The 25,760-nt window shown below is 36.5% G+C and overlaps 3 protein-coding genes across 5 annotated transcripts in view; all 3 read right to left on the minus strand.

Annotated features, from left to right (window-relative positions):
- LOC115761709 overlaps positions 1 to 871 on the minus strand; it is a 78,605-nt gene extending 77,734 nt beyond the window's left edge. For both annotated transcript variants that reach the window (XM_030703585.1, XM_030703584.1), the window contains exon 1: positions 640 to 871. In XM_030703585.1, coding sequence (XP_030559445.1) covers positions 640 to 769 — 130 coding nt within the window. In that variant the 5' untranslated portion in view covers positions 770 to 871. The remainder of the gene's footprint in view (positions 1 to 639) is intronic.
- Positions 872 to 1,357: 486 nt separating this feature from the next.
- On the minus strand, positions 1,358 to 25,264 carry LOC115761239 (E3 ubiquitin-protein ligase RNF181 homolog). Of its 2 annotated transcripts, XM_030702933.1 has the most exons (5): positions 24,795 to 25,264; positions 18,709 to 18,726; positions 1,695 to 2,016; positions 1,593 to 1,625; positions 1,358 to 1,529 (listed from the first exon to the last, which is right to left on the minus strand). In XM_030702933.1, exons 3-5 carry the CDS (start codon positions 2,001 to 2,003, stop codon positions 1,428 to 1,430), a joined length of 444 nt encoding a protein of 147 aa, XP_030558793.1. In that variant the 5' UTR covers positions 2,004 to 2,016; positions 18,709 to 18,726; positions 24,795 to 25,264; the 3' UTR covers positions 1,358 to 1,427. The 2 variants fall into 2 exon arrangements, with proteins under 2 accessions (XP_030558793.1, XP_030558794.1); XM_030702934.1 differs by lacking the exons at positions 18,709 to 18,726; positions 24,795 to 25,264 and adding an exon at positions 7,710 to 7,872.
- LOC115761238 (serine/threonine-protein kinase OSR1) lies at positions 3,222 to 12,181 on the minus strand. The gene is made up of 2 exons (XM_030702932.1): positions 11,969 to 12,181; positions 3,222 to 5,828 (listed from the first exon to the last, which is right to left on the minus strand). Exons 1-2 carry the CDS (start codon positions 12,000 to 12,002, stop codon positions 3,640 to 3,642), a joined length of 2,223 nt encoding a protein of 740 aa, XP_030558792.1. The 5' UTR covers positions 12,003 to 12,181; the 3' UTR covers positions 3,222 to 3,639.
- Positions 25,265 to 25,760: the final 496 nt, after the last annotated feature.

The following is a 25,760-nucleotide window of genomic DNA, read 5'->3' on the forward strand; positions in this document are numbered from 1 at the left end:
CCAATTGGCAATAAACAGCTACAGGTTACACATTTCAGATAGATGGCAATAAACAGATCATAAAAAAAATTAATAATATAAAAAATAGATTAAATCTCTGCCTAAAATAGCAAAATATAGATAGGAAGGGAAACAGCTGTTTTGGCAACACTGGCCCAGGGTAAAGAAACTTCTGTGTTTAGAAGCAGCGCAAAAGTAAATGAAGCAAAATTGAGCGAGCATCGCACTCATACACACATACATACACAAAATAACGGTTTGTAGCTTAAGCACTCAGGCCAATTTGAATGCACACACACAAACACCTACTTATTTTGTCCGCAGAAGTCTCAAGTTTTCATTAACAATTTAAACAAACAAAATAACTTATTCATGTTTCCAATTCCAGGTGCTGCACATTTGTTGCACTTAATGAATCTATCTTCTGCCAGAGTATAGAAAAGTCTCCTTGTTTAGAAGCAGCGCAAAAGCAAAACTGACAAAATAACGGTTTGTAGGTTATGTACACACATCTAATTGAGTGCAGAAAGCACACACACATACACACATGCAGTTATACATTTTGAACGCAGCTTTCATGAATAGTTTTAATTGCAAGGCATTTGCTTAAGCTAATCCAATTAACAATAATGTCTTTACCTGCTGCAACTCCTTTGGTATGCTTATGCGAATATTCGCGCGTACATTTTGGGCAGCGCAATTGACTGCGCAAATTGGCTGCCACAAATTTGCGATCGAAAAACTTAACACCACTGTCGTCAGTAATCATTTTTGCTGGCTTTACAGTTATTCTCTATTCAATGAATACACAAAAACCCGGCCGCAAATGTAATTTTTCCAAGATGCCTGAGAAACTAAAAAATAAAATTGACCGGCTAAATAAAAGTGTGCGTCAATACTGGTTGAGCACAGTGTTGGGTAAGCGCGCGAAGATCACTGGTTCGTTTAATGAGTCCAATGAGCTCCAATGCTGTTCAAGCACAAAATGAAATTAAATATGCAAATGAAATTGTTTTGTGGTTTTTACTTTTTTATTGCCAAGTCATATATTCAATAAATTATTTTTGTAAATTTGTCAGCCTCATGAAAATAATTATAAAACACTTTATCACGTAGTTTTAACAAGCAACAAAAACAAAACTAGTTCAATGTAAATGTACAGTGTACTAGGCAAAAGGGATGTAATAGAAAGAAACAGCTTGTTTTTAAAAAGCTATTTGTTTCATTCTAACTTACCTTTGGATTTGTTCATTGAGTAATAAAGAGAGTGTCAGTTCAGCTCTTTCTCTTTATTACTCAATGGGGATTTGTTTAGCAAATGTTTTTAAATTAAAGCTTTAATGGAACATTTTCTTTTGTATTTTTTATTGCATTATACACACACCAAAGATTACACCACCGAATGAAAGAAGATAAATATTTTGATATTAACCAAACATGGAATTCATTAGATTGTCTTGACGTTGACGTCGATTGTCCGCATCCTGCTGGAAACGTCGCAATTCCTCATAAACCTCATCGTCTGTTTCCTGTGAGCATCAAAGAGTGAGGTTATGTTGTCGCCAAAGACTTTAATAATATTGTATACTTACGAAGATGAAGCGGCAAATGGGACAGGAGTTTGCCTTCACAGGTGAGTGGATAGAGAAATCAATACAATAAAAATATATTCAAATATTAGAAAGTTGACCTACCTTCTTCAACCACAGCAAAATGCACTCCTCGTGAAACTCGTGCTTGCATGGCAGGATCTTGAATTTATCACCGGCTTGGGCTGGCTCTTTGCACACGGCACACTCGAAATCCTCTTTGACCTCGTCGGCGGCAATTTCATGGATCGGGAGCGCTTCTATGGCCCGCTTGGATGCCTCCGGCACCTCGATCTCCATATCAATGCCATTCATGATGGCCAGCACCTGGAGACGGCGATAATGCCGGTCAAAATCATTGGCACCCTCCGGTCCTGTGGGCGTATGTCCCAGTTCCTCAAAGTAATCGGCCATAATGCGCTGCTCTCTGCAAAGGTGTATCAAAATTTTGAAATATGAACAGTTTTTTGACAAGCTCAAGAAAAACTTTTAGTATATCTTCTCTTTTTTTTTAGGGTGTTTGTAGAGCCAAATGCCATTTTATTTCAAAGTCAAATTAAATCGTATACAATTTCTCTCATATGTAAGTACAATAAGTTATAGAGTTTGGACTCGATCCGAACTATTCGTAGATTGAGTTGACACTGATCTCCGTAGAGCCTAGGGCTTAGTGTATTTAGTAGCTAGGTATATTGTAAGAGGTCTTTGCATTTAAAATGTGTTCTAGAGCTATGATTAGTTTAAAAGTTTTCTTCAACTAGTCTAAAATTACAGGCATATACTGGCATCTCGGGATTGCTACAGACTCTATAGTTCAGGTTTGCTGTATTTATAGACAAGGTATCGTTGAGCTGAGCTGGGCTGAGCTTAGTGAAGTTAGAGCAACTGAAGCCGTCGTCAAAGACCATCAAATGAATAATATTTGAATGTTAAGAAAATGTATTATTAATGCAGTATTATCAAAAAGGAAACTATATTAATAGGAATATTTCCAGATTTCTTTGTGCCAATATTGAAACTGAAAACTAAAGAAATGCATTTAAATTTTCATTTTGGAAGTATATCATTAATTTCCGACCTAAAACCGATCTTTATAAATGGTAATCTACAAAATACTTAAAAATGATGTCATACTGAAAAACTAAATAAAAAAAAAAATAAATACTTAAAATACCAAAATCTAAAAACCCTTGAAAGAAAAAACACAAAATGAATTTGTTGTTCTCATTTCTTTTCTTCGTTTTCTTGTTATTGTTTACTTTATATGCTATAAGTATGTGTTTTAATATTCATTAGATGTAGTTTTTACTGTACTTCATGAACAATTAAATACAATCTTTTTTGCAGGCAAATATAATTAACGGTAATTGGTAACTAATTTAGCTGCTGGCGACACAACTGTACCACTTGAACAAATCAATCGACTTAAAGTTTAACGTGGGTAGTAGGGGGCGGGGGTGGGCGGGGGGACAAAACTTACAACTTAAACTAGTTTAGAACGCTAGAGAATAAATTAAAGATGCCCGCAAATGGGGATTAAATAGTAGCCGCTACAAATTTACATATATGATGATGTTGTTTACATACATATATATATATATATATATATATATGATATTGTAGGGAGTGTAAAATACATACATAAATATATTGTTTATATATATATGAGCTATATATGCAGAAATTAACAAATAAGTACACGATTTTCGATTTAGCGTGGGTGCTGCGACTAACTACGGCAGGTTTCGGGAGGTAGGACCGCGGGGGGAGGTATGATGTAATTACAATGCGCAGAACCAAAGATAGATATAGATTGCTAAATAGGCAGATAGAGATAGATATATATATATATAGCTATTTTCGTATTAGGTATATAATTTCTATAGTAAACGAACGGCTTGCGTTTTTCTTTCTTTCTTCAGATCTATAACTAGCATTAGCATTTACAGTTATAGTACTAGTTCTAGTCTATAGCTAAAAGCGGCGCAGGCGATATAACGGTAGACCGTAGGGTTTCCAACGAACTGTGGCACTAGGCCAACTCCGTGTCCTAGTCGGTAATGGATATCTGTGCATAGCCCACAAGTGAACGCTCATCGGGCGTCTCGCCCGGCTGTACGCCGGAGCTAAGCTGGAACGTTATTGTCTTCATGGTGTCGCACTGGGCGATCAGCTGATCCAAATGCACGGCCATCGGTTGGGTGTCGAGTGCATCCACTAGACCCGCATCCACCAGCTCCGTGGCAATGCCCTCGGCGGTATCTTTGCCCACGGCAAACTCGAAACGGATGTCGTGCAGTTCACGGCGCAAATTGCGCATGCGCAACACCAGATTAACGGGTGGAGCCTCCCCAGCAGCTGATTCACTGGGCAGCGGCATCTGTGCCAGTCCAGCCGCAAGCTCCTGCGTGGCTGTCGCAGCAGCTGCTGGAGCGCCCGATGTGGCGGCGCCTGGCGTCACCGTTGCCGAGGAGAGGCTGCGTGTAATTTCAGGTGTTGTCTCATCGCGATCGCTGTCCGAGGAATCGGCGCGTTCGAGTCGATTGATGGGACGATCCTCGGACTCGGAATCGGATGAGGGATGTTTGCGTCCACCACTGCCGCTGGCATTGTCCTCCTCCTCGCTGGACCATACCCATTCGCCGGTGACGGTGCGATGCAAACGACCCGATGCGCCCGGCTGACGTTTGGCCGCCTTGTGGACGCGCGTCTCCATGCTGGGACCGGATTGTAGCAGGGTTTGGGTTAAATATTTGCGATCCTTGGCCTTCTTGAAGAATGCATGCTTGAGCAGCTCGCTGGCAGTTGGACGTTTCGATGGCTCCTTTTGCAGGCACTCAACGATCATTTTACGGAATGTCTTGCCATAGGCCTTATACTGATCCTTATCCTCGGCGCCCGTATCCAAGGTGGGCGGCTCATTCTGCAGGGTCAACATGAGCACCTTCATGGGTGGATATTTGTGATATGGTGCTGTGCCCGTTGCCATCTCAATGGCCGTTATGCCAAACGACCAGATGTCCGCCTTGAAGTCGTAGCCATGATCCTGTTCCATCACCTCCGGCGCCATCCAGCATGGTGTGCCCACGAATGTGTGACGCACCTTCTGACGCGACAAATCTCGGCCGGTGGCCAGCCAGGCGCTAACACCAAAATCAGCGATCTGTATGGTACCGTCATCGCCGATGAGTATATTGCCCGCCTTGATGTCACGATGGATCTGGCCATTCGAATGGAAATACTCGAGACCCTTGAGCACCTCCTTTAGGACGGTGGCAATGGTTGCCTCATCGAAGACACCCTGCTTACAATTGGCCGTGCGCATCTTATGCTTGATAATGTCCAGCAGGGATCCACCCTCGAGGAGGCGCAGCACCAGCCACAGTTCCTCGCGCACCACAAACGATGTGTGATAGGTGACGACATTCTCGTGATTGCACGACGACATGGCCTGTATCTCCTTGAGCAGCTCATCCATGGAAGTGTTCCATTTCTCCAGATTGATGCGCTTAATCGCGCATTTCTCATTCTTGGGTATGCAATAGGCGCCATGCACCACAGCCGTGGCGCCCACACCAATTACATCCCTCAGCTCGTAATCATCCTTGGAATTGGGCCATGGCTGCTTCTCGGGCGCCACAAGGGCAGCCCCAGCGGTAGCAGCAGTGCCAGCCACATTGTTGCTGGACAGCGTGGCAGGTATGGAAGTCATGCTTCTGACCGCGTGCGGTGGTGGTGCTCCTGGACGTTTGCTGCGCAACGGTTGCTGCAAGATTGCGGGCTGGCTTTGGGAGCGTTGCGTTTGTCGTCGCGGTTGCCTGGCTATGACACCAATGCCAGCTGTGTTTAGCTCCTGTGGCTGATCCTCCTGCTCCTCTTCTTGCTGCTGCTGCTGCTGCTGCTCCCTTTGCTCCTGTTGCTCCTCTTGCTGCTGCTGGCCAAACTCAGTGTCGTGTTGCCTGTAGTAGCTGCCGGCCTGTTGGCTGCTGTTGCACTCTCTGTTGCGCTGTTGCACGTTGTAGCTGCCGGAATTGGCGTTCTCCTTGGGCTGCTGTTGCTCTGCCTCCTGTTGCTGTTGCTGCTCCTGCTGCTTTTTGCTAAAGCAGCCAAAGATGCAACTTTTCTCTACGTCCGACTCTTCAGATACTTTTATGCTGCAGCTGCTGTTGTTGTTGTTGTTGTTGTTATTGTAGTTATTTTTGTTGTTGTTGCTGTTGTTGTTGGCGAAGTATGCAACTTCTGCAATAGAGCAAAAGAGAGAACATATAAGGTTGAGCCTTGCCACAATAAAATAAGCAAATGCAAAGCGATTTTGAGTATAACTAGGAATTTGTAAGATTCGGTTGCATGCCACAGTACTTCAATATATCAATATGCAGATGGATTGACTGATTGAAGTTCTTTAATATAGCAATATGCAGATTGATTGACTTATTGAATGCAGTAAGAGCTTGTTCGATTTGGTTGCATGCAACAGTACTTCAATATATCAATATTTTAATTGATTAACTGACTGATCAATGCACAGGCTAAACAGTAAACATACAGTTTATATGAAAATAGTTTCCTTTTACGAAGAAAGTTTTGTTTTTCAATTCACCCACAAATGTGGAAAAACGACTGTTAACAACGAATTGTTAAAAAATACCCCTTGCAACAATTCTATATTTCGACTACAAAACGTTTAAGGGGGAAGTGTTTCATTTTGGCTAGAAGCTCGCATTCGCACTCGCACCCGTTTGTAAAGTAAACAAAATGTTTACGCCCCGCAGCACATGTCGCACACACACATACACATAAAGCCAAGAGACCTGTTGCCCTGCTAATGACTGATAAAAAGAGTAAAGGCAAAAATTTTTCCATAAAACTGATAAGCAATGTGTTTTGCGTTTTTATGAATCAACTGCATTTAAACATGAGTGTGCACGCAATTTTAGACGCTGACTGTACAACACTAGCGGCAAGCAAAGTGTGTACTGCTACTCTCTCTCTCCCTCTCTCGCTCTTTCTCTCTTTTGCTGATCCGTTGTAGCATAAAAATTGACGCTCCACAATCAGTTTATTGTGTGCTGTGCGGAGGTGTGCGAGGGACCAATGACCGCATTCAGCTATTTTTAGATCGCCACAACAACAACAACAGCAACAATGTGTAGAAAGTGCAATTAGGAATCCAGTTTACAGTTTTTATTAGAGTTGTTGCAGCTGGATAAAGTTAGATTGAAGGCACTGTTATCACAGTTAGTTCGAAAGAGTAGGGCGCCTCAGTACACCAACTTCAGTTTTTTCACAGGTCGCGACTCATTAATTGTGTAAATATCGAGTCAATTGTGCGTCCGTTAGCAAAGCTCTTACTGCCTATTTATGTTTGTTTTCATAGGCTGATATCTAACAAAAGCAAAACGGAAAATAATAAACAGTAGAAATATAGAAGTAATTTTTATCTAGGGCGCGCCGTCAGGTGGCTAGGGTTGAGATTATGTCAAGAACTGTGCTCCAATTAGAACAAACTGAAACCGAATATAGCGAAACATTTGCCGAATTTCGCAACAATGAGAAAGGCAAATAAAATTCTTGAAAACAATAACAAAATGTTTACACAACAAACACATTGTATGTGTGTGTGTGCGAGTGTGTGGGGGAGTTCGAGTAGTCACACAGGAAATATAATTTATTTTCTTAAGAAAAGGAAAACACTTGGTCATGGCGCTATATGCATGCTAATTTAAGCAATATCTCGAGAAAAAAAAATAGGCAAAAAAAAAAAAATTTTAAAATAGCAACTAGACAAAACAAAAACAAAATAAAATACAAAATAAAACCCACAGCAAACGTTGCCAGGCGCCGCTAACTAAATTCACAATGAATCAATATTAAAATCACACTTTAGCCAGGCAACTGCGGGGGGAGGGCAGCGGGGTATATGCTCACACGATCATGTGAAAATGATAAGCAGCGTGTGTTGTCACACGACCGCGAAGAAAATTGTCTCGATGGGCGATCACAAGAGTTCAATTAGTTTCGATTAAGGCCTGCATTTCGCATTTTTATTGATTTCACGCAAAAGAAATCAAAACAATTTACGCAAAACTATGATGGTTTCTTCATTGCTATGGTAATTACATTTTTCAGTATGTGGCCCCTCTCTCCCTTTCTCGCTCACTCAAACGACGGACGATCGACGTTGGTAGCAAAACGCACGCGCGCGTTTTTTTCTCGTTCGTTCTTTCGGTTCTTTTTCTTTCCGCTTTGGGTATCGTTTCGCTCGACGCGATTTCGACGCGTTTGTATTCAACGCCGCGCAACAACTGAGCGTATGTTGGCGCAGCCCAAAGCGGAATAGCCCCCAAAGCCACAGCGTGAAACGTCAGCGCCAACGTCAGCAGCAGCAGCAGCAGCAACGGGCACGGCGCGTAACAAGTGTGCGAAGAGACAGGGGGCAGTGGTAGCAAGTAAAAAACAAACAACAAAGTATATTAGAACTACAAAAATAAATGTATTGAGCAAATATCAACAGGCAGCAGTTGCGGAAGAGGGGGAATGTGGTTTAGAGTGCACTGAGAACGTAAGAATGAGAAAGAGTGAGAGAGAGCGCTATGATACAGTTGCACAGTGGGTCGCGTGCCCCGAATAATCAAGCGAAAAATATTTTTCGGACATGGATTCTATGGATATGTTTACAAACATTTTTTATTATTATTTAATTAGCTGCTGATTAATAATCATATACATACATGCATACATCTTGCTTAATCCGGTCTCAAATCTGAAGATTTGAAGCAGAAATTTTGTATAAACACGTAATATAAAATGTTACTTTTGACATATTTTAAAAATTTCTCGTGTAATTGTTGTAAATTATTATTTGTTTAGCATTCAATTCAATTCCTTTTTTGTATTGGAATGGGTATGCTTTAAATTCCCATTGACATATATTGTAGCGCATTTGTAATTCGTATAAGTACATATAGAAAGATATTCCAGCTGGCTTGCGGTTCGAGTTTTATTTATATTGTGCTAGATTTTATCAACACAACAACAACAACAACGTTTATAACAAACGAATACAATTAGCAACAGCAGAGCTCCAAAAAGTGGAGCATTGACAAGACAATGTATTCACCCAGCTATAACCCACAATAACCCTCATCCCCTAGATACACAGACACACTCATCAAATATAAAGCTATCTGTGAATACGTTTTGTATCTATGTACGTAGAAAGAGCCGTCATGGAAAATTCGTGAATCGCATTGCCGACTGGCTAATGATTTAGTTTCCATGTCTCTAGCATATGGCACAGACGCATTTCTTTGACGTCCGCTAAATATGTACACTATACATAATATATGTATGTACATATATATTATCTTTATCCACATGTATTTAGAGTCCACATTTTCGACTCAAGGCATTAAATGCTGTGCATTTTTATGCGCCATCATCGACTCACTTATAAAAATAAAAATTCGCGTGAAACATTTCTCATTTCGCTGCGTGCGTTTATTTATAGAGGAGTTCGCTTCACGGTTTTGCATATCATTTCCAATGCAATCAACGTTGCCTAGCAAAAGGAGTGGTGCAAGGGCGCGGCGCGGGGTGCTGATGTCCGCACATGGGGGACGCTAAAGGTGATCACGATCGGCTAGCCGAACGATTGCATTAACAATGTGAAGTGCGTAAAAACGATACGTGTGTGTGTGTGTGTGCGTGTGTGTGTGCTCTGCTCGGGCACCGGCGTCAACACATTTCGCGTTTATTGCACTTTGCATGCGCAAATATGTATTTATGAGGTTTCTATTTTTAGACAAGGCGATTTCTGTGCGATCTTAATAATTTCAATATTGACACATTAATGAGCTACAAGCTGCAATGTGCTTGAACTCTATGCGAATTTTACTACGAGTTTTTTTTTTGATTTTACTTTTACAGATAAACATTAATCCTAGCTGTAGGAGATCAAAGTTAAAATCATATTTTCGAATTGAATGTAAGCATAAAAGAATGAGTCTTATAAAAATATATATATTTCCCATACTAGTTTCTAAATACTTTAATCTAAGATTTAATCGCTTGGTCTATGCCACTTTTAACGGAATTTGGATTCCTTTGTCTGTTACTAGCATACTTTTTTTCAAATTTTAAGGCTACCTCACCTTTCTAATAAAACCCAGTTACAGATTTAACAACAAAATTATAGCTCAAGATCGAAGATATTTCCCGTGCCAATGCATTTATACATTTTATAGTGTCTGTTATAATGGACAGATCTCAAATAAGTTCAAAGATAGTTGAGAAAAGTTATTAAAGATTTGTAAAGATATTCAATCCTCTGCAATCATTTGCATATAGCGTGATAAAATAAATGTCAGGAACAAATTGAATTTATAACCAACTTTGTATTACTTCCATATTAAAACACATTGAAAGCTCTTGGAGAGGGCAGTTCGGCCAATTTTTGGTGGTGCCACTGGAAAATCCATAAGGAGGTTTCCAAAAACTTTTCCTATTGGAAAGAAACAATAAAAAATTTTTCGATCCCTCCAAGGTCGTCTGTCTGTTTCTGTTTAAGCTAGGCTCTCAATTTTAAGGCTATTGTCTATTTAGGTCCACTATATTAGAAAGCTGTCATAGAAATCAACGGCCCACAAATAAAGTTCATGTTTAGAAAACTTTTTGTTTTTAAAGAAATGCCAATCAAACTTTGCATTTACGAGTTCAACAAGGATTCACACATCTTAGCCAAGGCTAATAAACTTCTGACTAGGATATCCTAGTTCATATAATATATAGCGTTATAAGAAGTATTAGTAGAACATTTGTTAATGTTTGGAAAAATCTGTTTTCAAAATATTCTCAAAATACTCAATAAATTGAGCTTTACAAAGCTGTAAGCTTTACGTCTACAAGGGTATTTAATCTTTGGCGTGCCAAAGATATATTTTCTTTCTAGTGGAAAGATAAATTGATCTATGCATTCAACGCGTTAGTTTCTAAGAATTTTGATAAATGATTTGCGAGGTGCAAAATGTTGCAAAATAAATTGCAAGCACATCGAAATTTGCTTTGGCATCGTTTAAAAATAATATACAATTACGCTCCCAAGTCCAGTCAGTATTTAGAAGAAATATTATGAGCACCAGATTAAGAATCAAAATTAAAATGTTGCCGTCAACTGACCTTAGTCGTTGACAAGTACAAGTATATACGTGTATACGAATATATGTATATAAAATATATGAAATGCATTATACGTTTCTATTAAATTCTATTTGAGGTTGTCACCTTATATGACAACACAACATGGAAGATCTGAGAATCAAGTATGCACTAATAAGGAAATTACTTCTTTTTTTGTTTTCGTTGACTAATGTACATATATTGTAATGGGGTGTAGCTTTTATATAAGTGAAATACAACTTATAAACAAATTGCAGCATTGCTTATTATTATTTAACGGTTAGAGATCTATTAGTTTGTTGGATATTGTAACAGATAGAAGCCGAGAATTCGATTGAAATATTTATAAAAATTGCAGGGTACAATTGGTTTACCAAATGTGTGTAAATAGCCAAGTATAAATGAAAGCAAAGAAATTTGTATGCCCTGAACCCATTAAAAATGAGTGAAAAGGATATCATGTTTTTGTGCAAATGTATGTAACAGAGAGATGGCAGCATCTCCGAACCCATAAAGCCTATATATTCTAGACCAGCATCAATAGCCGGGTCGAGAGCCACATTTGACATGTAGCTGCTAGAATAGTATATACAGATCAACTAACTTTCATTTTAAGGCTACCGTTTAGCCCTTTTATTAGAAGTAGAAGGTTAAGGGTATCACCTAGTCGGGCACTCCCGAAAAGAGCATTCTTGCTTTATTTTACTCCATTTTTGGCAGAATGTGGGAATCTTTGTAGGAAATAGTAAATTTTGCTAAATCTATATGTACTCTGCATTAATATCTTACATTTCTCGAGTTATGTTTACTATGTTTTAAAATTTATATTTATAGAAATTATGAATATGGGAGAAGATATTGTTGAGATCTCGTTGTGTGTAAGGCATACGATTATATTATATTTCACATTTTAAGTTAGACGGATCTAACTTAGCTCGTTAAACTGATCAACAATATATAATGGTGCACACATATGCACAGAAATATAATAGTCTTTTTGCCACTTGTCGATCAGTTCAGGTTATAAAAATCAACATGGAACTGCGACCATAAATTTAGTCATTTGCATTTGGTAATCTTTTGCTTGGCTTATGAATGATAAATGCGCGCACTTTTAAATATTTTTAGTGATAAAATAATAAAGTAGTTTATTGAATTTGGCACAGTAAAAGTATTGTTTAAGTAACAATTTTGACACCCACTTGGCTTGAGGCAAATCATGTTTAGGAACTGCATTTTGACGGGCTTCAAAATTGGGTTTCACTTGTTTATTTTCAGTTTTTTTGTTGTAACCTTGCTTTGAGCCACTTAAGTGGACTGAGAATTGAGTATTACTGCGCCGAGACGAGTGCTTGGCACAGAATCGGGGCACTTGAGATGGCTTTTGAAAACGATCTGATTCGATCGGCGGCAACTGATATTGTGGCCGGAATCGATTCGCGTGCAATTTAAAATCGCATTGCTAGCGGTCGGTCGGTCGGTCGCTCCTCCAGCGCGAAAATCACAAATTCGACTGAACTTCACAAATCGTTGTAATCAAACATTTAAAATGAACATTTCGTTAAGCAATAAACAACAATAAAAAATTAAATGAGCGCTACAAATGGCGGAACACGACGGCAACGCCGAATGCGACGAACCCCACAAACAAAATAAATAACAAAATAAGTGCGAAATTTTTACCGCCTCCATTGGGTATACGTGAGTGTGTGCGTTAGTTACTCGCATTACCTACGACTAATACAGCCACAACTTGGGGTATCTGTGTGTCGGCGGGTGGATTAACTGGGGGGATTTGTAGTTAAGGCAACTGTCTAAACGTAATTTCCTTGACTTTTGCCATTGATTGAAAATTCAAATTCAAATTAATTAGACACTCCCAGTTCTTCGGCCTTTTTTTTGGCGGGGCTTTTGATTATGTATTTCATCAGGGATTTCAAAGTTCGTGGAAAACTTTATAGCAGTCGCTTGCAGGCGCCGCTCTGGCACTCTAAGCACGAAGTTTCACTTTTATTCATTCTTTAGAACGATTGTAAATAAAAACAAAAAAGTTCTGACACAAGCCTTGCCTTACCATCAGCTTATAATTATAAACGATTTATAGAGTATCAAATAGTTGATTATCTACTGCTCAAAATTAATATTGAAAATATTGTAAAAATAAATGAATACAATTTCACACCAATATATAGGTTAACAATTGCTTTCAGGGTTCTGGAATTTTATTACACTATCAGAAATTACTTTTTTACTCAGTTTTCGACCGAGAAAATATTAACTACTTTTAATAAAAAGATCTCTGAAAAAGAAAAAGATTTTAAAGCCGATTCTTTTATAATAAAGTCCACCGAAAAAGCTTGGATTCTGCGAAAAGTGTGAAACACCCCTCAAATGAATTCGAACAAAGATCATTGAAAATGAGTTTGGGGTTGATCATATGCTAAACAAGAAAGTGTCTAACAAATGTTTTCGCGATTTTTCCAGTCAAAAAAACAGTTTTATATACGGAGTTGACATACTAAAAAAAATGCATTACAACGAAAATAGAAAATATCAGGAAAAACAGGAAAAGAATTGTTAAAAACTTTTAGGTTAATGTCAAAAAATAGGAGTTTATTTAATATTTTATTAAATTCTAAATTTTAGCTTAGCAACAGTTAGATTCCTTTTTTCGGGTTTCAACCCTGGTCCAAATACGTTTTAAACGTTTTATTTGAATACGTTTTAGCAGCTCTATGCTGAGGTACTTTTTCTAAGCTGCGTAGTTATTATTATTTTTAACAATTTGCACACAGTCTTTTCTACATTTATTTTTAAAATGTTGTATATATATTTATTACTTGTTATTTGTTTTGGTTTGTTTTTTCTTTCTCAAAATGCCCAGAAATGTGCGAAATTTTCTTAACGGCTTGAAAGCAACTCATTTGTAATATAGATACTGTATCTAGGAGGGATTTATTTATGCGTACCCGTAACACGAGTCAAGTGATCAAAATTGGCGTCAAATTTAGCACTCTAAAGCGAGGGCGAAAAATATCTCAACAATTAACGCCTTATTTTATAGCACGTGTGTGGGCGGGGCAGAGTTGCAAATTGTCTGCAAGGTTTGGTTGCCAAATTTCTATAAGTTTGTCTATTTTATGCATATAATTAATGGGGCATTAACACACAAGTTTACAATGCCATCAGACAGGCCACGAAAAGCATGAATGACCGCAACGAACCGAACCCAACCGAACCGATTCAATGTGAATCAGATCTATAGACATATATAGTACAACCGACAAGAGTCCAACTAAAACAAATGGAACTACATGTGTACGCAAATATATACGTCGCGGCATTAAATATATTTCTCGTTTTATATACTTGAAGAGGCTATTATAGTTTTAAGACAAGTTGTGTAACGCGTAAAAGAAGTCCTCTATGTAATATTATAAAGTATATACATATATTCCTGATCGGTATCAACAGCTAAGCCTATGCAGACTTATCTCTTAATTCGATCGTCATGCAACTTAGCATACGTCCGGGTTTCTCGACGACTTTTACAAAGGTTCTTATATGTGTGCAAATCTTACCATAATCAGATAACATAAAGGCACAATCGGTCCAGAATGAGCTTTTCTGTAAAGAATTTATTTGTTTTTCCAACATAAGTTAAACCCCGCTCATATCGTCTGATTTTCGATATTATATATTCTATATATTAGATTCTTATAGGAACAATGATTACGAGATTTTAAAGGGTATTCGATCTTAGGCATGCCATCGATAACCATTCTTTCACATTTTGTCTTTCTCTTTAGTTTCTATTTTCAAACAGTCTGAAACTTTATAAATGAATAGTTCATTCAAAAAATGCGAAATATGCCTGAGTGTCAGCTCATGTACGTGAAATATAGCTCATGTGTTCAGTTTCAATTTGGTTTGGCAATTGCGAGTTGTTTTAGCCAAGGCAAGGACGCGCGTCTATTGCTCTCTGGAAAGGTGTGCAAAATATTGCAATATGCTTAAAAGCATTTTGATAAACACTGTTCGTTATTTGGTTTTTTATTTTTTTAAATATATATATATATATATATATATATATATATATATATATGTTTTTGATAAATGTTCTCCACCTGCGCTGCGTTGAGCAATAGCGAGGCTGTTGTTTTAGTTGAATGAACTTTTAACAGCAGGAAGTTACATATAATTGTGCGGCTATTAGGAGGAACTACACATAAGACATAAAACTTTAAGTGCTAGTTAATACAGAATACGCGAGTCAAAAGCATGAGAAACGTATTTTACAAATAGTTAATTAGCATTTATAGCAGCAAGTTAAGTGCACTTTTCACGCGCAACACTAAACACACTTTGCTGACAAAGGTGTTAAGAAATAATAATAAAGTAGAGGGAAAGAGAGGGGGACACGGCAGAGTAAGCGACACGGGGCTCCCCAATTGCACAAGAGCTTTTCGACCTGCCTGATGACAGGAAGAAGCTTGGATCTGATTGGTGGAGACATACTCCCCTCTATCCAAAGCATTAGCTGCACATTTAAAAACTGTTAACTATCCTAACTGTTGCTTATAAAACCAAATAAATATATATATACATATTTGCTATACAAGCAATAACTCTTATATTTTTAAAAATTTTATATATCTTAAGAATAATTGGTTTTTAATTTACCAATATTTAAAGTTTAATTTAATTTTATTGTGTGAAAAGGGAGATCTTAATTTTTATACTTAATAATTATTGTTTTTATTTTATTTTAAATTTAATAATATTATATTGAACTATAAATGTTAAAGAGTTGTAAAAAATTCCATTTTCAAAACTTGTTAAAACAATAAAATAAAGAACACCATTTTTATTATGAAAAAAATATAAATAAAAATTAATGGTATATCTGAAGAGTTTTATTTTCTAAAAAAGCAAATAAAAAATTTTTATTTTGTATACTATTTATACTTACAATTTACTTTAAATTTTATATACTTTAAATTAAATAATATTTATAGTTCAATTTAATAATGATTTACATAAAAATAAAAATAAATAATAAATGGTACCATGCATATTGAAATTGTTTTCTTGGTTTCGTTTTGAATTTAATCATATTTAGAGATCATTTTAATAGATTTTTTGGAAATACTCTTAAAAAACTGTTAACCAAGAAAATAAAAAGCAAAATCTTTTCACAAAAAAAAAAAAACAATAAATATCCAAAGAGCTCTATTTTCTATACAAAAAAAAAAAAACTTTTCATATATACACTTAAAAATGATTTTTATAATAATAATTGTCAGACATGTCTAGTCTAATCTAGACATGATAAATGTGATTAAATATTAATGAAAATTGGCCAGGGTAGATCTAACTTAGCTTATTTCAAACCTGACTTTTGCTAAGATTACACAAACTTGTTTTTAAACACACACAATTATTAACTACATATTTAAGTATTTATATATAATCTTCCCTCAAAACGAACATTCAACACGTAATTTAACAAAACAATATTAAAAATAAAAATATAAGTTTTAATCTGTTTGTCACATGCTTGTTAAAAAGCTACTAAAACATTACATAATACAGGGTGTATTATGTACAGGTAAATTGAATCAATTAGAAATCTCCATTGCTCGGAGCATGTACTCGTATTCTATTCTATTTGCTCTTATATAATATTTTTCGCACTTGTTGCAAATCCCTAGAATATACTTATTATATTAAGAAACAAAAAAAAAAAAAAACAATAATACTATAAAAAAAACCTTAGAACAAATCACGTACAGTTTTAGCGATTTCCAGATGCGCACGACATTTTCCTCAATATGCAAATAATGATTAAAAAAATAAAAGCAAACAGTAAAATATTTGCGCGCCTGATGACAATGACTAAAAATAGCCGCGCACAATTGAAATGCCGTTCCATATAAAGCCAACCGACTTTTTTATGCCTTTTGTTATTATTTTTTTTTTTTTTATCTTTTCTCTTTTTTATTGTTGCTAAATTTAAAACGCTGCGAGTGAGTGGGCAACCGGGTAACAACTGTCCAGGAAACTTGCAGCATCCATTAAAAAACGAGAACGGAAGGATATTTTCGGCACGCCGAAGATTTAATACACTTGTAGGCTTGCAGATATGTGAGTAGAGCAAAGCTCGTAAATGCTGATTTCGATGAAAATAGCTTGGAAAAGAGAATATTTTGTCATACAAAAACTAGATTTTCGACCGATTCTTCCTATTTATCTATATGAAATAGTAGTTCAATCTTAATAAGACTCTGCTCATAGTTTAGCTTGTAAATGCAGCGTTTGTATTCGATATCTTTATAAACGAAGAAGTTTTTCATACATGAACTGAATTTAGGACCAATCGTTTCAATGAAAGGTATAAGAAATAGGGGTCAGATTTTGCATTATATAAGAGGTATAGTGTAACTAGTAGATGACTACTTTGGTCCAGATATCTTAAAAAACAAAAAGGTTTTCTATACAAGAACCTATTCCTCGTCCGACCATTCCTATATATAATATAGTTATCCGATGTTGATAAGATGTTGCATACATATAAGGATCATACTGAAACCAATAAATGACGAGGAGTTAGGATAACATGATAGTTAAAAAAGTTTTCCATCAAGGAATCTACTTTTCTACCGATCGTTCCTATTGCAGCTATCATACAACAGCTATATGATATACAGACAGACTTGTTGATGCTGATCTAGAATATATATATACTATATGGAGTCGGAATCCTTCTAAGCGTTACACACTTCATGATAAAATTGTCATAACTTCCACAAGCGTATAAACATGTCACATCTCTCTCAGGGTTTGACCCTGCAGAAATGGAAATTTACAGGGGCACAACAACAACAATAACAACAACAACTAGAATAATAATAATAATACAAATACACACACACAAGTTCAAAGTCAAGTCTTAATGTAAAATGTCAGTAAAAATGGGGGCGCCACAAATTGAGTGACGGTCTGTACGAAGATGATGATGTTGTGGATGCCTCATGATGATGACGATGATGATGATGATGTTGTTGTTGCGCATAATGTTGATCATTATACCCATGCCCGATCATTATGTCAATTTGTTGTTGTTTTTCTGCTTGGCTAAGCATGCGAATGAATTAAAACTTGGGGGGCTAACGTCAGGCCCAGGCAAAAGCAGGCAAAATTTAATTAACAGTGGCGCACTATAAGTACCGGATAGATATGTGTATATGCGTAGATACAGTGACAGTTCCCTTGAACGGACAGAGAGCTCGGCAAACATTGTCATGTCGAAGAATGCATACTCTTGCCGATATGAGATACATGAGACGAAAGAAACTAAGATATGCTCAGTTTAATCGAAATGGATAATTTATTATAATATACAATTTATACTACGACTACAAAGCTGGATGCACCTAAGAGAAAATCAGAGCCCAAAAGAGCTGTGCTTTTATGGGATTTCACTGTACATACAGATATTTAGACATAAGTGCCTTTCTGGCACAGTGGGTACTCAAATTGTTCGCCTGCCCGCCGGCCATACACAATTTCCGCGTGTTTACATGCTGCCAATTAGGCGATTAGCGGCGTGCTGTGCTGTACGTGACCCACTCACCCCTCCCACCCCTCCTTGGCTGGATGATTTCCTCTCGATTTAATCTCGATTTTAGATCACAATTAAGATTCGCAATGTGAAAATTGCAATTAGTTTAATTAATGCATTTTGTCTACGCGTCTGCCTCAAATCTTTTCAATGCTGCTGACTAATCCCAAAACTGAACACGATGCCAATTTCTTTAATAATATATATATTTATTTATATATATATATATATATATAGTTGTGCATGATAAATGGTTGTGCGTAATGTTATGTTTAATCTGAACAAATCTATAAGTAAAAACAATAAGATAAAACTTACCGACTTGTCCTGCTGAATCTGCAAGTAAAATATATATGATGTTTATTTAATTTATGTGATATATGCATATTCAAGCGCTCTCACGTTTGATGTATAAGTTTATGTTCATGTGAGTATATATATATTATAGGATCTAATTAAAAAATCTGCCAAAAACCAGTCTAAATGCTCGACTAGGAAATACTGTTCATTCGAAAATATCTTTATCCCAATATAAGAAACTGTTTGGCCTGATTAACTGATTGGCTGATTTTGATTGACTGACTGACGTAGTTACTTACTGACTAATTGACTTACAAACTGATCGACTGACTGATTGGCTGACTGACTGAGTGACTTACAGACTGATTGACTTACTGACTGATTTACTGAATGACTGACTGACTGATTGATTGACTGACTGATTGACTGGCTGACTGACTGAGTTACTTACTGACTGATTGGCTGACTAAATGATTGACTGACTGATTGATTGATTGACTAATTAACTGATTTACTAAATGCTTGATTGACTGGCTGAATGCTTGACTGGCTTACTGATTGACTGACTGACTGAGTGACTTAATGACTGATTGGCTGACTAAATGATTGACTGACTTAATGACTGATTAACTGACGGATGGTTGATCAACCTACAGCCCTTACCTTATGTAATGAAGGTGCACGCTAAAACGGGCTTTTGGAAAATTCCACCCGGAAAATGTGTAAATCGAGAAAAACATTTTTATAAAACTTGTTTGTTTAGCATCAGATCGGCCTCAAAATCATTTTCAAATATGTTTGTTCAAATTCATTTGACGGGTGTTTCACACTTTTCGGAAAATCTATTGCTTCTCAGTATAAATAGATATCAATGATTTCATTTAGGACGTCTTTTAAGCTTATTGCATAAATCCAGGCTTAATCGTTGAAAAATGCGGATCAAAGATAATTTTCAAAGCCCTACCTAAGAACTAATGGAAAACGTGTTTTAGCGGTTTTGGAAATTCCACCCGTAACTGTGGTAAATTGGTGGAAATCGATTGTAAGAAAACTTAATCCGCCCGATCTCAAATTGATTGATAGTAATATATAAACTGTTATATATTTTTAATAGCTATAACGAAAATAAGATAATTGCTAAAATTTATGAATAAATTATTTTGGTTACACACAATTAGTTGTATCCCTCGAAACTCTTTTAAGGCTGTTAAAAATAATGGTACATTTGTAAATACCGACATTTAATTCTTATTTCGAGTATTACATGAAGATGTCTATTTTGCTTCAAATCTGGATCATAAATACGTTTTAAAGACATATCCAAGAGCATATCCAAGTTTCTCCCATCTAAAATGTGTTGAGTTTTTGGGATCAAAAATTAAAACTAGTTGCTTTCATGGGTTTTAACGAGTTACTATATTTTAATCTAGGCGGACGTAACCTAATATACCCGTTTCTACTATACTTTACTTTAAAATAAATATTCGTCTAGAAGGCGCCACTTTAAATGCATTTGAATCGCAGCCAACGGCCAACAAATCTTACCCAAAATCTTGTTCGGCGCACCTGTTGCGATAAATTTGTGGGCCCTTTGCGCGGCAATAGTAAAAATAATATAAATAAAACATATATCAAGCGTTCGAGGACAAATTTATGAGCCGACGAGCAGCTTAAATAAACAATAATTAATAACTGTACATTTTCAAACTTAATATATACATATATTTTTTTTAATGTTTGCTTTCAAATGTTGACTTGTTTTCGCGTTAGCAGCTGTCAATTGGGGCGGAGCCCAATAGACGGAGCGAACAGAATTTTGTTTTTAAATTTATTTTAGTGACGTTTTAGGCCAAACGTGCTGACGTCTTTGTTGTTTGGGGCCGTTTTGAATGTGCACTGACACAAATATTGGCACAACTCGTCAGCGAAATAGCCGCACATGTTAGTTGGGTTCGTCAATAAGCCGATTGGAAACTTTCTCGGAACTGGCCAAGGGCTAATGGCATTGGCCTAATTCGAAAATAATTGCTGAGCCACTAAATTAGTGGGTAACTGAATCAAACAAATTATCAGATGTGACACACAAAAGACCAGAGAACGTAAATATCTTATTTATTGATTAAAAATTAGTAAATATGAGCACCAAAATGGGGTTGAAAGAAACTCCCAAAGAGGTGCAAAACGGTTGGAAAAATATTCTAAAAACCAGTTTTTCATAGCTTCAAACTCAACTTCGAAAATAAACTTATAAGAGGCTTGTTCTACATTTCGATTCCGATTACACTTCTCTAAATATTATAGCCGAATTCCACTATCAACATTTCAAACATTTGCTGCGAATGTGAAATATGTTGCTTATAAGAAAAAACTGTTTTCACATTTGCATAAAATGTTTGCATGTTGTACAAGTATCATTAGCACAAACAGCAGACATAACTATGAAGGTAAGAAGGTATTAAAATTTGCTAATCCCAGTTTGTAATACTTAAAAATAGTCAAATCCTTAGAGTTCGATCTCGAAGTATCGACGAACAAGAAACCAATTCAAATACCAATTCTATAATTCGATTCCTATCAAATCTTGTTTTTAACCAAAGGTTATGATTTTGGCGGAATGATAAATATTTGACAAAATAAACCAAACTCATATTATATATTTAATATCAGCTAAGTATTAGTTTCGAGGCGGAATCCAGAAGATGAAAACGAAAATGAGTTGTTATTTATACGAACTTTCATTTTAAACCAAAACGAAATCTAGAACTCTCATAGATTAAGAAATATTGATCCAAAATTGACTGCTTCAAAAATAATTCAACGCTACAGGTGGAAAATGGGTGGAAAACTGATTGCAAAAAACACAGTGCTCGCAAGTTCGGCTAATAAGAAACTAGTTCAATAAATTTAACAATTAAAACTTGTATGACATATCTGCAAGTCAGCAATTTGTAAAGGATTAACTCTTTAAAAAGTTTACCTTAGATAAAGATCTTAATTCTTATAAGATGCGGAAGTGTAGCTTTAACTTTGTATAGCAACAACAGACGAATGTTAAATATTGATTGACATGAACATAGACGTATATGATAGGAATATTCTTTGCAGACTTAACTTTTTCTGTCAGCTGAACGCAGAAATTTAGCTACTATTTTCTGCGAGTCTAGCCTTTGGACACGTAATGAACACTTGTTTGACAGCTGCTGGTTTAATCGTGTGTCATAAATTATATACTTTTATGCTCGACACGCTGCATATTAAAAATGCTCGAAAAATAATAACAACAAATAAATCAGAGGCAAAAGCAATCAGCAAATAAACATTCCGTACGATGGGACGGCACGTGCTGTAAAACCCATTAAAATATGCATTTTGTGACTGCAAAAACATCACAATAACAAAAACCCAGACGATGATAGACGGAAAACAGAGCGTATTAAATATTAAATCTTTGTGGATGCCAAAATGACATGCAAGACAAACAAATTGTGCATAAATTTATGACCGACACTCGGACTACAACAAATAAATAAATTTTCAATATGCATGATATGCGAAGCTTTCGAAGGCAGTTTACCTTTTTTTTTCTTTACCAACACACACTGCACACTGCAGTTCAACTGACGCTGAGCTAATTGCAAAAGAGTTTTCCAACACTGTAAATATAAAAACAATTTGATTTGTAAACTTTCTACGAAAAGATACTGCTACATTTTATGTAGCCATATATGTAGATACATTATGAGAAGCTCCTCCGACTTCAAATATTAAACTTATCTTCTTCAAAACGAAGGCAATTTTATTGCTTCTGTTGAATTTTTTTTATTTTTAAGATTGCATTTGTATTATGAGCGAAAGACTGTGCAATTAATAAAAAAATAAATTAAACTAAAAATAAATTTTAGACAGTAGCGTGTGTGGCAGTAACAATCATAAGCAAAGGCATCTTAATAGATATTCTGAGGAAGTTCCATTTCTTTTGTCAAAATTCAAGCCGAATGTCAAAAGCAGATGCGTTTTTATGTATAATTTTAAAGGTAAGGCCTCATAACTTTGTTAAATATGAAGCAATTATAATCGATAATTAACGATATAATAATTATATTAATTATAATAATAATAATTATAATTTCGTTTGAGTCTGTGTTAAAAGTTAAAGTATGCTCTTTATACTTTTTTAAATTTGTTTTCGAAATTTCCTTTTTTAGACATTTTTTTGTGTATTTATTCATTATTTATTATTATTATTTATTAAACAAAATAAAATGAAATTTTTGTTACATTAAATTTTTAGTTTTTTTTTTTTTTATTTAGTATTAATATTAAATGTTATCTCAAAGAGTTCTAGAGCGCGAAAAAGAAATTAACCAAAAAATGGACACGTCGAGTATTCAAATTAATTACAATATCTTCCTAACGGACATTTATAACATAATCAACCCTAATGTGAATGTTATTTTATAAATTCTATTTGAATTTATATTTGTCAAAAAAAAAAAAAATGTCTGCCTTTCAGAAGTTTATACCCCGTCATATTTTTGTTAATTATAAAAGCTGTGCTTTTGTTGTTATAAAAGCTAGGGTCTTGGCTAGTCGGATATTTTATATTTGTTTTAAGACTCGTGTGTTTTTATTTGTTTCGTATAGAATTTGGGGAATTTTTAGGTTTGCTGTCTGGGATCACGGCTTAATCGCCTGACTTATCAGTTACATAATGCAGCCCTGCAGGGCTAAGGCAGCATTTTTTACATGCATATAAACAGCATCCAGATTGTTTTTTTTTTTTTTTTATTGGCGCCCTTCAATCAATGGCGCCGAGCGTGTGTGCTCGGAGCGTGACCAAAGTACAATGGACCACGACGAGTGCATTAAACAATAACAAGTCGAAATTTTAAGTGCAACAAATCAATCAACATACAAACTGGCGACCGTCTGAGAGGAAGAGAGGGAGAGCGAGGAGCACGTGGTGACAGCGCGGCGACGGTCACATGAGCAGCAATAACAACAACTATTGCGCTCGGCAGAGCAAGCGGCATCTCAAGCATAATCGCGGCTGCGGATGCGACTAATTGTAAACGCAAATTGGCAGCCAATACAAGTCAGGTGTGTGTGTGTGTGTGTGTGGGAAAGACAGAGAGGGGGAGCGTTGATCGATTGAATTAGCGGCCATTGCTCAAATCAACAGTAATTTTGACGCGTGGCAACTTGCGAAAGATAAAGATAGAGCAAGATGCAGGAAGAGGAGAGATTCGTTAGTTTGTGTGTGACCAAGTTCACAATTGTTTACAATTAACCTTCAAAAATTAGTGTGAGAAAATTAACCTTAGTGACGAATTAAGGCACAAAGCAAAACAAACAATAACAAGAAGAAGAACAACAACAATAACAACGCGTACTACGGCAATACAAGCAATAAAAACGATAATACGCTAAATTTGTTATTGCATAATGAACGGGACATGCTCTCTCTTTCTCTGGTTCGCAATAAATGCAAATTGCAATCGCGCGGGAAAGGGTAGCAAACAGCTGTGAGACACAGCTGCTGCTGCTACTGCGGCACCCACAGCAAGTCGCAGTCGCTGGTGAAATGCATAGGAAAGCAAAATGCGACTAATTGAAACTAGTTGTCGGCCTGTGGTCGTAACGTAACGACGTCCATTTGAAGTTCGTATCAATTAAGTGAATGCTGCAATTCAATCAATTTGCAAGCGCACGCGGCTGTGCTCATGCTGTGGGGATGCCACTGTAGTTCGCTTTGCACGCGCGTTCCAATTCCAAATGACACGCATAACCTCACACAACTACGAGCGCATTCACTGAGTCATCCATGCAATCGAGTGCCGCTCTACAATTCGACTATGTCTGCGGATGTGTGTGTGTAGGTATCGCACTCTCTAGCTCTCGCGCTCTCACTATCTCTCGCTGTCGCTCGATGACAACAAGCCGGTATTTCGTTTTCATGTTTTTAGCGCAACGAATGAAAAGCTTAAAAAGCAAACTCAAATGAAATATATACATATGCTAAAAACCGACAAACATCCAAGAACCAGTTACTCAGAATCATAAAGGCAAGTAAAAACCGAGAGGTGAAAAGAAAAATAACCAACCTGTTTTCCTTTTGCTGCTTCGGCAGCCGCACAGTCGGCAAAATCGATTTAAAACCAATAGGCTCTTTCCACGCACTGAAGCACAGGAGGACACCGCGTAAGCCCCTGCTCTTCAACGAATTTCACAATAGTTTTGCAAGCCTTGTGGAAATTTAATTGCACAGACAGCCGCAAATGGCAAATATACCGCAAGCCGAAAGTTCAGCGTGACGAATCGTTTTTTCGTTTTGTCTTTTCGTTGCTGGTTTATGCTAGAAAGAGGGGGATTGGCGGAGTGCAGCGTTTGTGTTGCGCTGGCAATCCTCAGTTGTCGTTTATCTATTTTTTATGTACTTCAATAATTCAGTGCAATCGTATTGCCACAAGATGTGTTACTTAATTAATTAACTGTTTGCACTTTGGCTATTTTTGCTGACAAACGCAAATTGAACGCAAATTTTTACGAAAAGTCGTTTAGCAGCGGCACGAAATAAATATACAATAAATTTGTATTGCGCGTTTCGTTTTCATTTCGTTGCGTTCGTTGTTTACCATTTGTACCAGCAATGTGAGAGAGTGCCCGCAAGAGAGTGAGAGGAGAGAGCGTGGCTGAACACTGCGGCAGCTTACAACACTAAAGCTGTAAGCACTGATTGCAATTGGCGCGCAATTGAAATTTTAAAATACTCTGTTTTAAAATATTTCAGTGTAAATAAACTTGAGCTTGTGCATTTAAAATTGCGTTTAAACTTTGAAAATACGCATGGCCCTGGTATAAAAGAGACATAAATAAAATAATTAGGCTCTTTTTAAAAGTATTTATGTATGTTCTGCCGAATAATTTGTGTTTAATTACTGTCGTTTCTTTAATGGGATAAAGTATGTTTTTAAATTCAATTAAGAAGACATAGGCGTATAAACTACGGCAGTTTTAGCAGCCACTGCAAGTCAAGAGACATCAAATTGATGTCCACTAGATATGTGTGG

This window comes from Drosophila novamexicana, unplaced genomic scaffold (assembly GCF_003285875.2).
Source record: "Drosophila novamexicana strain 15010-1031.04,08,12 unplaced genomic scaffold, DnovRS2.1 tig00000485-arrow-pilon, whole genome shotgun sequence".
Classification (NCBI taxonomy): Eukaryota; Metazoa; Arthropoda; class Insecta; order Diptera; family Drosophilidae; genus Drosophila; species Drosophila novamexicana.

Bases quoted from the DNA above. Each gene is read 5' to 3' on its own strand.
- LOC115761238 (XM_030702932.1), bottom strand. From the start codon at position 12,002: ATGCAGTTCCTAAACATGATTTGCCTCAAGCCAA. The intron at 5,829-11,968 runs GTGGGTGTCAAA...GCTCTATTGCAG, and splicing joins CATGATTTGCCTCAAGCCAA to AAGTTGCATACTTCGCCAAC.
- LOC115761239 (XM_030702933.1), bottom strand. From the start codon at position 2,003: ATGGCCGATTACTTTGAGGAACTGGGACATACGCCCACAGGACCGGAG. The intron at 1,626-1,694 runs GTAGGTCAACTT...TCACCTGTGAAG, and splicing joins TTTTGCTGTGGTTGAAGAAG to GCAAACTCCTGTCCCATTTG. The intron at 1,530-1,592 runs GTAAGTATACAA...TGATGCTCACAG, and splicing joins CCATTTGCCGCTTCATCTTC to GAAACAGACGATGAGGTTTA.